Source organism: Aquarana catesbeiana, linkage group LG12 (genome assembly GCF_042186555.1).
Source record: "Aquarana catesbeiana isolate 2022-GZ linkage group LG12, ASM4218655v1, whole genome shotgun sequence".
Classification (NCBI taxonomy): Eukaryota; Metazoa; Chordata; class Amphibia; order Anura; family Ranidae; genus Aquarana; species Aquarana catesbeiana.
This window is the reverse complement of record NC_133335.1, coordinates 12,674,065-12,688,960: the sequence shown is the minus strand read 5'-3', so window position 1 is coordinate 12,688,960 and position 14,896 is coordinate 12,674,065. Positions and strand designations below refer to the sequence as shown.

The following is a 14,896-nucleotide window of genomic DNA, read 5'->3' as shown; positions in this document are numbered from 1 at the left end:
TTAACCTTTAATGATTTAAAATATGCCCAAGTTTACTACTACTTTAAATGATTTCTTGATTCAACAGGTCTGGCAGTAATCAGGCCTAGGTGTGGCAAGTGAAATTTAACTCAGCTTTCCAAAAACAGTGCATTCATGATTTAGCAGGGGGGGGGGCAATTAGGTTTGGGCATATTTTCCCTTAATAAATGAAATCATCATTTAAAAACTGCATTTTGTATCTGCATTATTTAAGTGTGATGAATATGCAAAAAAAAAAAATCAGGAAAATAATTTTTCACAACACTGTATGAGATAGCCAGGAGCTAGGTCCATTTTATTTGCTTGTTTTGAAAAATTCATGCAGGGTCCTCCTTTAAGTAATTTTGAAATACACTATATTACCAAAAGTATTGGGACGCCTGCCTTTACACACACATGAACTTTAATGGCCTCCCAGTCCTAGTCCGTAGGGTTCAATATTGAGTTGGCCCACCCTTTGCAGCTATAACAGCTTCAACTCTGTGAAGGCCGTCCACAAGGTTTAGGAGGGTGTCTATGGGAATGTTCGACCATTCTTCCAGAAGAGCATTTGTGAGGTCAGGCGTTGATGTTGGAGGAGAAGACCTGGTTTGCAGTCTCTGCTCTAATTAATCCCAAAGGTGCTCTATCGGGTTGAGGTCAGGACTCTGTGCAGGCCAGTCAACCTCCTCCACCCCAAACTCGCTCATCCATGTCTTTATGGACCTTGCTTTGTGCACTGGTGTGCAGTCATGTTGGAACAGGAAGGGGCCATCCCCAAACTTTTCCCACAAAGTTGGGAGCATGAAATTATCCAAAATGTCTTGGTATACTGATGCCTTAAGAGTTCCCTTCACTGGAACTAAGGGGCCAAGCCCAACCCCTGAAAAACAACCCCCACACCATAATCCCCCCCTCCACCAAATGATTTGGACCAGTGCACAAAGCAAGGTCCATAAAGACATAGATCAGCGAGTTTGGGGTGTAGCAACTTGACTGGCCTGGCCAGTCTTAACCTCAACCTGATAGAACACCCTTGGGATGAATTAGAGCGGAGACTGTGAGCCAGGCCTTCTCATCCAACATCAGTGCCTGACCTCACAAATGCGCTTCTGGAAGAATGGTCAAACATTCCCATAGACACACTCCTAATGCCGTGTACACACGGGCGGACTTTTCAGCATCAAACGTCCGACGGTCTTTCCGACGGACTTTCGACGGAGTTACGACGGACCTGCAAACGACCGGACTTGCTCACACATGAACGGACTAAAGTCCATTCAAAAGTCCGGTCGTTTGAACGTGATGACGTACGATCGGACTAGAATAAGGAAGTTCATAGCCAGTAGCCAATAGCTGCCCTTGTGTCGTTTTTTGACCGTTGGACTAGCATACAGACGAACAGATTTTTCGATCGGACTCGAGTCCATCAGAAAGATTTGAAGCATGTTCCAAATCTAAAGTCCGCCTGATTTTCGACAGAAAAGGTCCGCTGAAGGTCTGATGAAGCCCACACACGGTCGGCTTGTCCGACTGATTCGTTCCGTCGGACCATTCCGGTCTAAAAGTCCGCCCGTGTGTACACGGCATAAGACTTGTGGACAGCCTTCCTAGAAGAGCTGAAGCTGTTATAGCTGCAAAGGGTGGGCCAACTCAATATTGAACCCTACAGACTAAGACTGGGGTGCCATTAAAGTTCATGTGTGTGTAAAGGCAGGCGTCACAATACTTTTGGTAATATAGTGTACGTCAACCTACCCCTGTCCATTACCTTTCATATTATGCATTAAGTGTTCCCAAGATGACTGTCGGTCCTCTTCAGCGTTCCTATCACACAGAAAGGGAACAGTTTTTGGCAGTTTGCCTCTTCACAGTTGGGACGTTGGCTGTCAATTGAAAGCAGAATTGAATAAATTGCGCCCTGTAAATTGCCCGCCACATCATTTTACTGAGCAGAGAAGCCAGTCGGCAGACATTTAAGAAACAATCCAAAAACCCATCACTGTCAGGGTTGGGTGTCTGGGCTGGCACGCTTTTTTGATGTTCTTCCTGAATTGGAGCTGTATTACAGTCTTGTTATGTTTATGCCCTACAGCAAAAGTTCGGGGAAGCCGAAGACCAGGATTCACAGGAGCTCTTTGGCTGGATCAGTACCTTCATAAAAGAATTTCAGAGCGCCTACACGGACATCAAGCCTCCGCAAAGATGACAGTTCTCTAAATTGCCTTGGAAAACAATGTCCTTCTTCTGTCTGCTGTGTTTTTCTCTTTACTTACACTCAATTGTTCAGAACTAAGTGTGACGCCAATCCAACATATGTACATTCACTTTCTCATCCTTCAGCATCTTTTTTTTACCAAGAACTGGACTTTAGAAGCAAAACCAATTGAAAAGTGTGCAACACAAAGGAAGTCTATGGCGTGAAAACGAAGCCTTGAAATGCTTACGTGGTTTTCCTGTCCAAGACAGGGTCAAGACAAAGCCCCGGGCATGGTGGTGGGATGGTGGGGGGCACCATATGATAAACCTCAACGCACATTTGCTATGGATCAGTGGCTAGCAACCAGCAGCTACTGCTCCAACACTTACACCCCAGCCACCCACCGCTGAAGGGAAAACACACCTTGCATGTGCAACCACTTCCCAGCTGTTAGAAAACAAGCGATTGGCCACACATGTGCAGTGCACATTCCATGGGTATCTGGATCAAGGGGGCAGAAAGAGGGCACAGGGTGGTAAGCCCATTTTACATTATGGGTTAGCAGTGGAGGTCAAGGGTGCAGTTCTACATCCTCACCCTGGGTGCTGGAACCCATCCTGGTACTGGTCCAAGACATTTGACTTACATGTAGACCCAGCTCTAGATCACTGCTTAAAATCACTTAGTGAATAGTAATTTTGTGTTCTGCGAATGGCAGAGTGATGGCTAAACCTGACAGACTCCTCCAGCAAGATATACTCACCCATCTGTGCTCACTTGTGCCCATCTCCACTCTCCAACAAAGTGGGGGTCCCAGGTATGAGAAAGCATATTGCCTCCCCAAGTGGACCAGACTACCAGTCCAGAACACGGTTGCATTGAGAAATAATCAAGTCATTCACCTTGCTGAGCTCCAACATTGGAGCTTACTCAAGATGGACCCCTGCAGCGACAAGGCGGCGAGGAACTGGGGGTTAGTTGGGTGCTTGTGGGTGGTGGGCTTTCATTCTCCTCTGAATATCTCCGAAAAGCATAGGGGTTGATTTACTAAAGGAGTATGCAGTCTGCTTGCTCATAGAGAACCTTCACTCGGAATAGAGAATAGGTTCCCGAGTGAACTGGGAAGGGGTGAACATCCAATGAGCAATACGATTCTCCAGGTCAGGTCCACCAAACATATTGGGTACTTCTTCGTTTTTCAGTCTCCCCTCAAAATTGAGTAGAGAAGGCATAAAAACTGTCAAAGCGATACCTTTTAGTGGCTAAGAAACATGAGCTTTTAGAGCCATCAAACTCCTTTTGGGGCTATAAAGTCCCTTCTTCAGGTATTATGACCTATCATGGTGTCCAAGGAATTAAAGCATGACAAATTTAGACGTAATAATAATGGGTGCCAAACAAATATGCTTTTAGGTATTCATAATCAAACAAAAACACCCAATGCGTTTCAGAGGTGACAGAACTCCCTTTTCATCAGGGCTTAGAATGATATAAGGACTTGGTTCTATATACTGTATATTATTTGGTATAAACGCTCCTTCGGCTGAGTGTATACAGAGTTTATACCAAATGATATGTAGATCCATTTGGTTTTGGTGACTTCTGAGATCTTATCCCAATCTAAGCCCCGATGAAGGGGGAATTTTGTTGTCTACAAAGCACATTGGAAGTTTTTGTTCCATGGTCAGGGGGCAGGTTTGGAGACCAGTACAGTAGCTATAGCAGTAGATATGTTCATACTGACTAGCCGGATAGGTACACAAGTAGGTCACCCTGGTGGTTCACCCAAGGTGCAGGGTCTAAGCGCTAACTGATCTTCACCAGAGCTCCTGGTGGCAGAGGTGGGTTTTGCTGTGTGTTAGTACAAGGCGGCAGTCCTCATGACCGCTCCACCAGGAGGTGGGCAAGCTGGGGTCAAGCAGCAAATGTATCAGGTAGGGAATAAACAGAAGCGTAGTCAGTAAACAAGTCAAAGGTCGGTAACAAGTGGTTGCAGGTTTAAATCGAGAGGACGCATAGTCGAGAAACAAGCCAGGGTTGGTAACAAGTGGTAGTGAAGATATGGACGGCAGCAGGGCAAAAGGAGAAAGATATTGGCTGGAGAAGAGCACAATAATCTGGCAAACAGGACTCAGCCGTTTGGGGGGATATCTACATGCCATATAGTGTAAGTTCTCAGGAGTTTTAAAAATGTGTCCTCTGGGCAGCTATACTCAGTACTATCATTGCATTGAGGTGTCGGGCTCAGATCCCACCAGTATCTGGAGCTGTGTGATAAGAACTTACTCCTTTTGGGGTTACTGGGATAACACTTTTGTGCTCGTAAAGCAAGACCCTGGTAATACTGAGGGGATAATTGGCCTATGTTAATCCTGGAGGAAGGTCATTAGTTTTTTAAAATTAAATTCAGAGGCACCCTACTGACCACACCCACTTTTAACCCCCAAAATCACACCCCATGTGTAGCCACACCCACAAAAGCACACCCCTATTTTTAACATCCTCAAACAAGAGGTAGAAATTCAGGGTGTAAAGACTAGTACAGTGCCTTGAAAAAGTATTCATACCCCTTGACATTTTCCAAATTTTCATGTTACAACCAAAAACTTAAATGTATTTTATTGGGATTTTATGTGACGGACCAACACAAAGTGGCACATAATTGTGAAGTGGGAGGAAAATGATAAATGGTTTTCAATTTTTATTTACAAATAAATACTTGAAAAGTGTGGCGTGCATTTGTATTCAGCCCCCCGGAGTCAATACTTTGTAGAACCAACTTTTGCTGCAATTACAGCAGCAAGTGTTTTGGGGAATGTCTCTACCAGTTTTGCACATCTAGAGAGGGACATTTTTGCCCATTCTTCTTTCCAAAATATCTCAAGCTCTGTCAGATTAGATGGAGAGCGTCTGTGAACAGCAATTTTCAAGTCTTGCCACAGATTCTCAATTGGATTTAGGTCTGGACTTTGACTGGGCCATTCTAACACATTAATATATGCTTTGATCTAAACCTTTCCATTTCTCTGGCTGTATGTTTAGGATAGTTTTCTGTTGGAAGCTGAACCTCCGCCCCAGTCTCAAGTCTCTTGCAGGCTCTAACAGGTTTTCTTCTAAGATTGCCCTGTATTTGGCTCCATCCATATTCCCACCAACTCTGACCAGCTTCCCTGTCCCTGCTGAAGAAAAGCATCCCTACAACATGATGCTGCCACCACCATGTTTCACGGTGGGGATGGTGTTGTTATGGAGTAATGTGCAGTGTTAGTTTCCGCTACACATAGTATTTTGCTTTGAGGCCAAAAAGTTCAATTTTGGTCTCATCTGAGTAGAGAACCTTCTTCCACATGTTTGCTGTGTCCCCCACATGGCTTCTCACGAACTGCAAATGTGACTTCTTATGGCTTTCTTTCAACAATGTCTTTCTTCTTGCCACTCTTCCATAAAGGGCAGATTTGTGGAGAACACAACTAATAGTTGTCCTGTGGACAGATTCTCCCACCTGAGCTGTGGATCTCTGCAGCTCCTCCAGAGTTACCATGGACCCCTTGGCTGCTTCTCTGATGAATGCTCTCCTTGCCCGGCCTGTCAGTTTAGGTGGATGGCCATGTCTTGGTAGGTTTGCAGTTGTGCCATACTTTTTCCATTTTCGGATGATGGATTGAACAGTGCTCCGTGAAAAGTTCAAAGCTTGGGATATTTTTTTATAACCTCACCCTGCTTTAAACTTCTCTACAACTTTATCCCTGACCTGTCTGGTGTGTTTCTTGGCCTTCATGATGCTGTTTGTCCACTAAGGTTCTCTAACAAACCTCTGAGGGCTTCACAGAACAGCTGTATTTATACTGAGAGTAACTTACACACAGGTGGACTCTATTTACTAATTAGATGACTGAAGGCAATTGGTTCCACTACATTTTAGTTAGGGGTATCAGAGTAAAGCGGGCTGAATACAAATGCACTCCACACTTTTCAGATATTTTATTTGTAAAACCATTTGAAAACCATTTATCATTTTCCTTCCACTTCGCAGTTATGTGCCACTTTGTGTTGGACTATCACATAAAATCCCAATAAAATACATTTACGATTGTGCTTGTAACATGACAAAATGTGGAAAATGTCAAGGGGTATGAATACTTTTTCAAAGCACTATAGATTCCAAATTAAAGGCACCAAGATAAGTGTCACGTTCAGGGGTCAGGCTCAGAGGACAGCAGTAGACCAGATGGATAAGTGCAGCAGCAGGACACCCTGGCAGATGACATGGGGCTCACCCAAGGTGCGGAGTCTAAGCACTAATTTTTTGTGATATGGTGGAGAAGAGTTTTGCTGCGTGTTAGTACCAGGTCAAAGTCCTCAGGAACACCTCACCAGGAGGTGAGCAAGCTGGGGTCCAGTAGCAGATATTGCAGATAGGGATCAAGCAGAAGCGTAGTCAGTAAACAAGCCAAAGATCAGTAACTAGTGGTTCCAGGTTGGGATTAAGCAGAAGTGTAGTTGAGGAACAAGCCAAAGGTTGGCAACGATTGGTAGCCGAGACAGGGATGGCAGCAGGAGTGACAAGAGCAAGATATTGGCTGGAGAGAGAGCACAATAATCTGGCAAACAGAAAGGGCAGAGACACTGCTTAAGAAGAAAGTTCATGGGAGGAGCAAGGAGATCAAGGTTCACCAGAAACAAGATAGAGCTGTCCAGCATCTCAGGTGGCGCAACAAGGAGAGACACAGCCAGACACTGCAGAGGTTCCAGGTTTGGACCCAGATCCTGCTAATTGAGTTAGGAATAATTAAAGACAATGTTGGACTATTTCACCTTTTGGTTTTTGTCAAATATTATTTCTATGAGTTGAATTGCTGCCAGGTAGCCATCGAGGGAGACCTGTTGATTTAAGACCCTTCCTACCATAGCCAGTGAGGTTACTTGCAAAGTTTCTTACATGTGAACGAGCATTGAAATCCCTGTGCCCCTGAAATGTGTTTATTGACTGTAAATTCTAATAGAATATCATTTATATAGCAAAAATACTCACACAATCCAAATATTTACTGTCAAACTAATTGTCTTCCACCAGCAATTGTCCATAAAGTGTATCTGTGTGTTTGCAGTTTGGATGGTATGTTACTTTTGAGCACTGGTGTCCATGGCTCACTGTTCCTCATACAGCTCAGTAGACCACAATTACACAATATATATCTAACTAATTACAATTAGCCTGGTTGTAGTAAAGATGTAAGACTGTAAGCTCCTCAGGGGCGGAGTTTGAACTAAATGTTTTAATGTTTACTTTAAATTGCTGCGTAATGTCCAAGCTACTGTACATAAAGTATATGTATATAGATGAATAAAGTGGGGCAAATGACTGTGGCAGGGTTTAGTAGAGTGTAAGCTTCTTGGGCCAGGGTTGTATACTAAGCCCTAAAGATTAGATTGTCAATCCCGTATAGATACGAAGTGATAACAACATGACTGTCTCAGTATAAAAATAATATGTGTAGATTGTTTGAAAATAAATTGATATGTTTATTTGAGCTTCTGGAATAATTCTCATGCATAGACTGCTGCAGGACATTATTGTTATTTGGCTCTGGAATAGATTTCTCTTTAATTATTAACATTATGTGATTAGGCAAAAGACAGCGAGTACACCATGCTTGTTTTGGCCGCAGGGTAAGCTCAGTCCCGGCTAAGTTGCATAAGGTAGTTAACTAGGGTGAAACAAAAGACACATGTCCATCAAACACAAACTCTAACAAACACCAGCAGTGTGGGTCCCGAGAAAGGCAACACAAAACCTCTGGGATTAATTTACTCCACAGTAAAATAAAAATAATCTATATTGACCCAACCAAGTGCAAAGATAATTATTTTTCCTGGAGGGGGTTTTCAGCCTTGGGGACACAGAGGAAAAAAATGAGGCATGCGAGTACAAGGGGTCAGGAGTATGCAACGTACAGACTACAGGGGTCAAGAGTGTGTAATGTACAGACTTCAGGGGTCAGGAGTATGTAACGTACAGACTACAGGGGTCAGGAATATGTAATGTACAGACTTCAGGGGTCAGGAGTAGTATGTAACATACAGACTGCAGGGGTCAGGAGGAGTATGTAACGTACAGACTACAGGGGTCAGGAGTATGTAACATACAGACTACAGGGGTCAGGAGTATGTAACGTACAGACTACAGGGGTCAAGAGTGTGTGATGTAAAGACTCCAGGGGTCAGGAGTGTGTGACATACAGACTACAGGGGTCAGGAATGTGTAACGTACAGACTACAGGGGTCAGGAGTGTGTAACGTCCAGACTACAGGGATCAGCGGTGTGTGTGACGTACAGACTGCAGGGGTCAGGAGTGTGTGACGTACAGACTGCAGGGGTCAGGAGTGTGTGACGTACAGACTGCAGGGGTCAGGAGTGTGTGACGTACAGACTTCAGGGGTCAGGAGTGTGTGACGTACAGACTTCAGGGGTCAGGAGTGTGTGACATACAGACTTCAGGGGTCAGGAGTGTGTGGCGTACAGACTACAGGGGTCAGGAGTGTGTAACGTACAGACTACAGGGGTCAGGAGTGTGTAACGTACAGACTACAGGGGTCAGGAGTGTGTAACGTACAGACTACAGGGGTCAGGAGTGTGTAACGTACAGACTACAGGGATCAGGAGTGTATAATGTACAGACTTCAGGGGTCAGGAATATGTAACATACAGACTACAGGGTCAGGAGTAAGCTCTCCCCCTAGTACAGCTCTCCCCCTTCATAAAACACACTTACTAGACTAGGATAGTTCAGAGTATCGGAAGTCTTGTTTCGACTGGGTCATGTGACTGGAGCCAGGGAGGACCAGCCTCCCTCGCTCTGAGCTGACAGGCTGACCTGGTGGGGGTCCAGGTCAGCCTGACAGTACTAGTTGCTGAGTTGCACTGTGCATTGGATACTGTGCAGGGTAAGGGGAGTTTGGACCCCCCTATCCCTCCCTTATCTACGCCCTTTGACCCAGCATGCAGAATCCAATCAATGTCTTAACTTAGAATATTCCGCAAGTACATGACTTGTAATAAGGACCTACTTTAAAAAAATGTAATGGTTTTTTGACATTGTTGGCTCACATGGGAGGGCATTCGACAGCATAACTGCTCTTACTGTAGATATTCCTTTCCCACACTAGAGGACTTCTTTCTTCCACAGCTGCTATACCCTTGTTTCCTGTACAATCTAAGAACAAAAAGTTAAATTGCCAGTGCCTAACATTTAGTACAGATAGGCTGAGCACTGCTCCCCAATGCACAAGAGGATCCTTACAGTGTCCACTGCACAGGTAAGGTGACCTGGTGGCAACTGCCATGGATTTACATACAGCACAGGTATGGGGGCTCCTTAATCTTGTTTCTAAGGTCCCATGAGGCAAGGACGCAAAGAGAATGGGGTCTTCTGGGTGGGGCTTCTATTTACTGGTTTAAGGTCCTTCAGAAACCTCAGGGGCGGAGCTTTACACATGTGTATGCTGCCACAAGATAATCAGAAAAAGGAAAGTCGGTCTTGATTACACATGCGGCACCCTAGAACCACTTTTCAGAGGCATTTGGCCGGTGGTGAGAAGGTGATATGTCACCTCTTCACTGCCTGTTTTAACCCTGTAATTGACACATCACTGCACTGAAACCTTGTGCGTTGCTCATGGTTGCGGGTCAGTTGCAGCGCAGTATCATTTACTTGAATGGGTTACTTTGTCATGTAGTAGTGACTTTGCAGCTTAAGGGGGAGTGGTTGGGGGCCTCAAAAGCATGGCTCAACCAAGTGTTTTTACCATGCCCCAACACAAGTGTAAACAAGCAAACAAGCCCTTAACCTGCCAAACTCAGTTTTTTATGGCAAATTTGGCAAGATTTGATTTCATTAGAAAATTACTGATATTGCCAAAGTGCAAACTTTTTTTTTCTAAATTTATAGGATATGTTTTTGTTTGGGTGGGGGGGTGGGTGTATTTAAAATAGTTTATTTTATTCAATGCAATATACTGTATATATATATTTTTTTTAATGTGTATTTTATCACCCTGTGCATACTATTTCTTAAAAACAATTATTTTACTTTTCCATTTTGTTTGCATATAGCAGTGCATTACATTGCTATATGCAAGCATTTTACTGAATGAAACCTATTCATTCAGTTTCTTTTGTTTTGCTTAGCTGTGATTGGCCCAGTCTGTACCATGTGATCACACAGACCAATCACAGCTAGCAGCACAATTGTATACAATGGATGGCTTGAAAGGAAGCCACCCATTGTATATAACTGTCATGTGACCTGCTGTGATTGGTTACAGTGGTTACAGCGGTGACATGGTACCGGCAGAGGGCCAGTGCACTGGTCAGTCTGGTGGACACAGCCGGTGACAGATTGCACCACTGTGCAGCCACACGGCCGTCCTGTGACATCCGCTCCAGATCAATGAAGGGTTCCTGCCAGTGTCATGCCATAGGCTGGGCGGGAACTGGTTAAAATTACTTTTTTATGGGGCAATACTATACTGGCTCTTTGAGATTGTCAATGTTGACGAAACGCGTCGGATCAGAGTCATGGCACAAGACGTCATTGCGCATCGGAGGTGTCCCCAGAGGAAATATTTGTTTAGAATTGCTTTGTTTCTTCTACTTTAATAAAAGTTTGTTCACCTCTTCTTCTTTCCATGAGTGTTATTACATGTGCAGCTTGGAACAAGACCTAACTACCAGCTGGTGCCCTGTATGTTGATGTTTGGAGTGCTTGGGGGTCCTGTATATACCAAACCGAGTAACCTCTATGTGATCCTGTGTCCAGCCTAAACCCACAAGGTGGTCCTTGTGGGTTGGTCCATGGAAACATGTGCCTTACATGACCTATGATTGGAGGGTCATGTAGTTCTGGGAAGCCTCTTGGGAAGTATTTATGGTGGAGGTTGCTGCACTGGCATGGGATGCACAGTATTGTCTTCTGTGTGTATCATTTAAGAAAATACATGGACTTTATTATTATACATGTTGAGGTTTTCACAATTGTATTGAGCGCAGCACATTTTTATATATTAATATTATACTAACGCCATTCATTTTTATTTATTTTATATTATATGTATATATATCTATATCTATATAGATATAGATATATATATATATGTGTGTGTGTGTGTGTGTGTATATGTATATGTATATATATATATATATATATATATATGAATGGCGTTAGTATAATATATAAACTGTATATATATATATATATATATATATATATATATATATATATAATATATATATATATATATATATATATATTTTTTTTTATTTATTTTATTTTTTTCTTTAACGTTGCTGCTTGTCATTGAGCAACACTGCCTGCTACATTATTTCCAAGGCCTTCTCCAGCTCCCATTGAATGGTACCACCACAGCTTTGGTCTATGACCTCACATTTATCCACATTTATATAGCGCCAACAGCTTTACAACATTAGGGCAAACACTACAGTTACGATACAATTCAATACAGGAGGAATTAGAGGGCCCTGTTCGTTAGAGCTTACAATCAAAAATTATTACATTATTAAAAAGTTAACTTCTTATAAAAAAAAAAAATAGAAATGAAGGTAAAAATGCTGACTTTATGGATTATTATGTTGTGAAAAGGAAAAATAAGACTAACAAAAATGTTTTATTAAATAAAGCAATAAATCAAACAATCAATCTAGAAATAAATACATGAATAAATAAAGTAATAAAGCGTTATATAAAAAAAGGTTCAAATACTTCTAATCAGGTCAGCAGGCATTTTTTTTTTAATAGCTGCAGGCTTTCCACAAATTGAAAAAAAAAATACAAATACAATTCAATACAGGAGGAATCAGAGGGCCCTGCTCATTAGAGCTTACAATCTAAAATGAGTACATTATTAAAAACTTAATTTACTTATAAAAAAATATAAATGAAGGTTAAATATACTGACTTTTTGGAATATTATATTGTAAAAAAAGTAAAAAGAATAGCAAAAATGTTAAATAAAGCAATAACTCAATCAATAAATAAATACATAAATAAATAAAAATGCTGACTTTATGGATTATTATGTTGTAAAAAGCAAAAACAAGACTAACAAAAAATGTAAATAAATAAAGCAATAAATCGATCTAAAAATAAATACATAAAAAAATAAAGTAATAAAGCATTATATTATAAAACAGGTTCAAATACTTATAATCAGGTCAGTAGCCATTTTTTTTTTTTTACAGCTGCAGGCTTTCCACAAATTGAAAAAACTCATATTTTTGTTTCCCTGCATCAACCAGGAAATAGCTTAACAGTATTTCAGTTTATTTTTCTTATTTCCTTCATGAAGTTCATTTTTTTTTTCTTTCCTAAATCAGATATAGCGAAAATATATTTTATTTCTAATGATCTTTGCTTTCCACAGCAAGCAATCTTCTCTGTATCATCCTACTCCCTGATACACTTGAACTGGAGACTGCGAGCGCTGGGTCCTCTGCAGAGCGCCCGGCGAGAACGCAATCCTGCAGATGCTGTATTTCTTAGATTACAGTTCAAAGGGGCAAAATTCCCTGGCAGAGCGGAAAGCACCATCAAAGATAAATGGGCTCTGATAAATTTTCCTTATTTCTTGATCTCTCGAGTTTTATTACCTCTTTGTGGCCTGTATCTTTTTTGCAATTTGGCTCAACCAGCCATGCTACCTTTGAGTAGTAGAGCTCTTCTGTAGAGGGGTAAACAAAAAAACAAAAAAAAAAACAACTAAAAAAAAATGTTATACATAACTACATTACCAAAAGTATTGGGACACCTGCCTTTACATGCACATGAACTTTAATAGCATCCCAGTCTTAGTCCGTAGGGTTCAGTATTGAGTTGGCCCACCCTTTGCAGCTATAACAGCTTCAACTCTTCTGGGAAGGCTGTCCACAAGGTTTAGGAGTGTGTCTATGGGAATGTTTGACCATTCTTCCAGAAGCACCTTTGTGAGCTCAGTCACTGACGTTGGCCTGGCTCGCAGTCTCCAATGGAATTCATCCCAAAGGTGTTCTATCGGGTTGAGGTCAGAACTCTGTGCAGGCAGTCAGGTTCCTCCACCCCAAACTCGCTCATCCGTGTCTTTATGGATCTTGCTTTGTGCACTGGTTCGTAGTCATGTTGGAACAGGAAGGGGCCATCCCCAAACTGTTCCCACAAAGTTGGGAGCATGAATTTGTCCAAAATGTCTTGGTATGCTGACAACTTAAGAGTTCCCTTCACTGGAACTAAGGGGCCAAGCCCAACCCATGAAAAACAACCCCACACCATAATCCCCCCTCCACCAAATGATTTGGACCAGTGCACAAAGCAAGGTCCATAAAAGACATGGATGAGTGAGTTTGGGGTGGAGGAACTTGACTGGCCTTGACTTGGAGGGGGGATTATGGTGTGGGGTTGTTTTTCAGGGATTGGGATTGTCCCCTTTAGTTCCAGTGAAGGGAACTCTTAAGGCGTCAGCATACCAAGACATTTTGGTCAATTTCATGCTCCCAACTTTGTGGGAATGGTTTGGGGATGGCCCCTTCCTGTTCCAAGATGACTACGCACCAGTGCACAAAGAAAGGTCCAAAGGTCAAAGCAAGGATGAGTGAGTTTGGGGTGGAGGAACTTGACTGGCCTGAGTCCTGACCTCAACCCGATAGAACACCTTTGGGATGAATTGGAGCGGAGACTGTGAGCGAGGCCTTCTTGTCCAACATCAGTGCCTGACCTCACAAATGTTCTTCTGGAAGAATGGTCACACATTCCCATAGACACACTCCTAAACCTTGTGGACGGCCTTCCTAGAAGAGTTGAAGTTGTTATAGCTGCAAAGGGTGGGCCAACTCAATATTGAACCCTACGGACCAAGACTGGGATGCCGTTAAAGTTCATGTGCGTGTAAAGGCAGGCGTCACAATACTTTTGGTAATATAATGTATATTTATACTGTACTGTGCAAAAGTTTAAGGCGGGTGTGATGCTAACACTGTAAATGAAGAATGCTTTCAGAAATAGAAGTGGTAATAATTTATTTTTATCAATTAACAAAATGGAATGTAAATGAACAGAAGAGAAATAAATCCAAATCCAATCAACATTTGGTGTGACCACCCGGTCCCTTCTTCTAGGTAGACTTGCACTCAGTTGTTGAAGGAACTCGGCAGGAAGGTTGTTCCAAACATCTTGGGGAACTAAGCACAGATCTTCTGTGGATGTCGGCTGCCTCAAACCTTTCTGTCTCTTCATGTAATCCCAGACAGACTCCATGATGGTGAGATCAGGGCTCTGAGGGGGAGCTCACCTACATCCACACGCCTGTCAAATTAGGACCTGCGGCTGTGTTCATACAGCTGCTGCATGCACACAGCTCCAGCCACAAAAAAAAAAATCAAACAAAAAAGCAGATTCACACCATACAGGCCACAGCACCTTTATGAATGAGCCCCAAGACCTCATTTACAGACAGAACTTTATTAACTCAATGTAGTTTTCTATTTTAGATATAGTACGAATTTTGTAAGTTATGTTATGTTTATGTCTGCTAATAATTTTTGTAGTGTATTTTTTTGGTGAAAATATTGTTTTGATTTATTTTTTTTGGGGGGGGGGGACCTGTCAGTCAGCCCTGTCCACCACTCCCCTGACTCCTGGGCTGCTCATT

General features: G+C 42.4%; 1 protein-coding gene across 1 annotated transcript in view; it reads left to right on the top strand.

The window, feature by feature from the left end:
• The window catches only part of LOC141113900 (uncharacterized), a 158,204-nt gene extending 150,473 nt beyond the window's left edge, over window positions 1–7,731 (top strand). Inside the window, exon 17 of the mRNA XM_073607245.1 lies at window positions 2,096–7,731. Coding sequence (XP_073463346.1) covers window positions 2,096–2,209 — 114 coding nt within the window. The 3' untranslated portion in view covers window positions 2,210–7,731. The remainder of the gene's footprint in view (window positions 1–2,095) is intronic.
• Window positions 7,732–14,896: the final 7,165 nt, after the last annotated feature.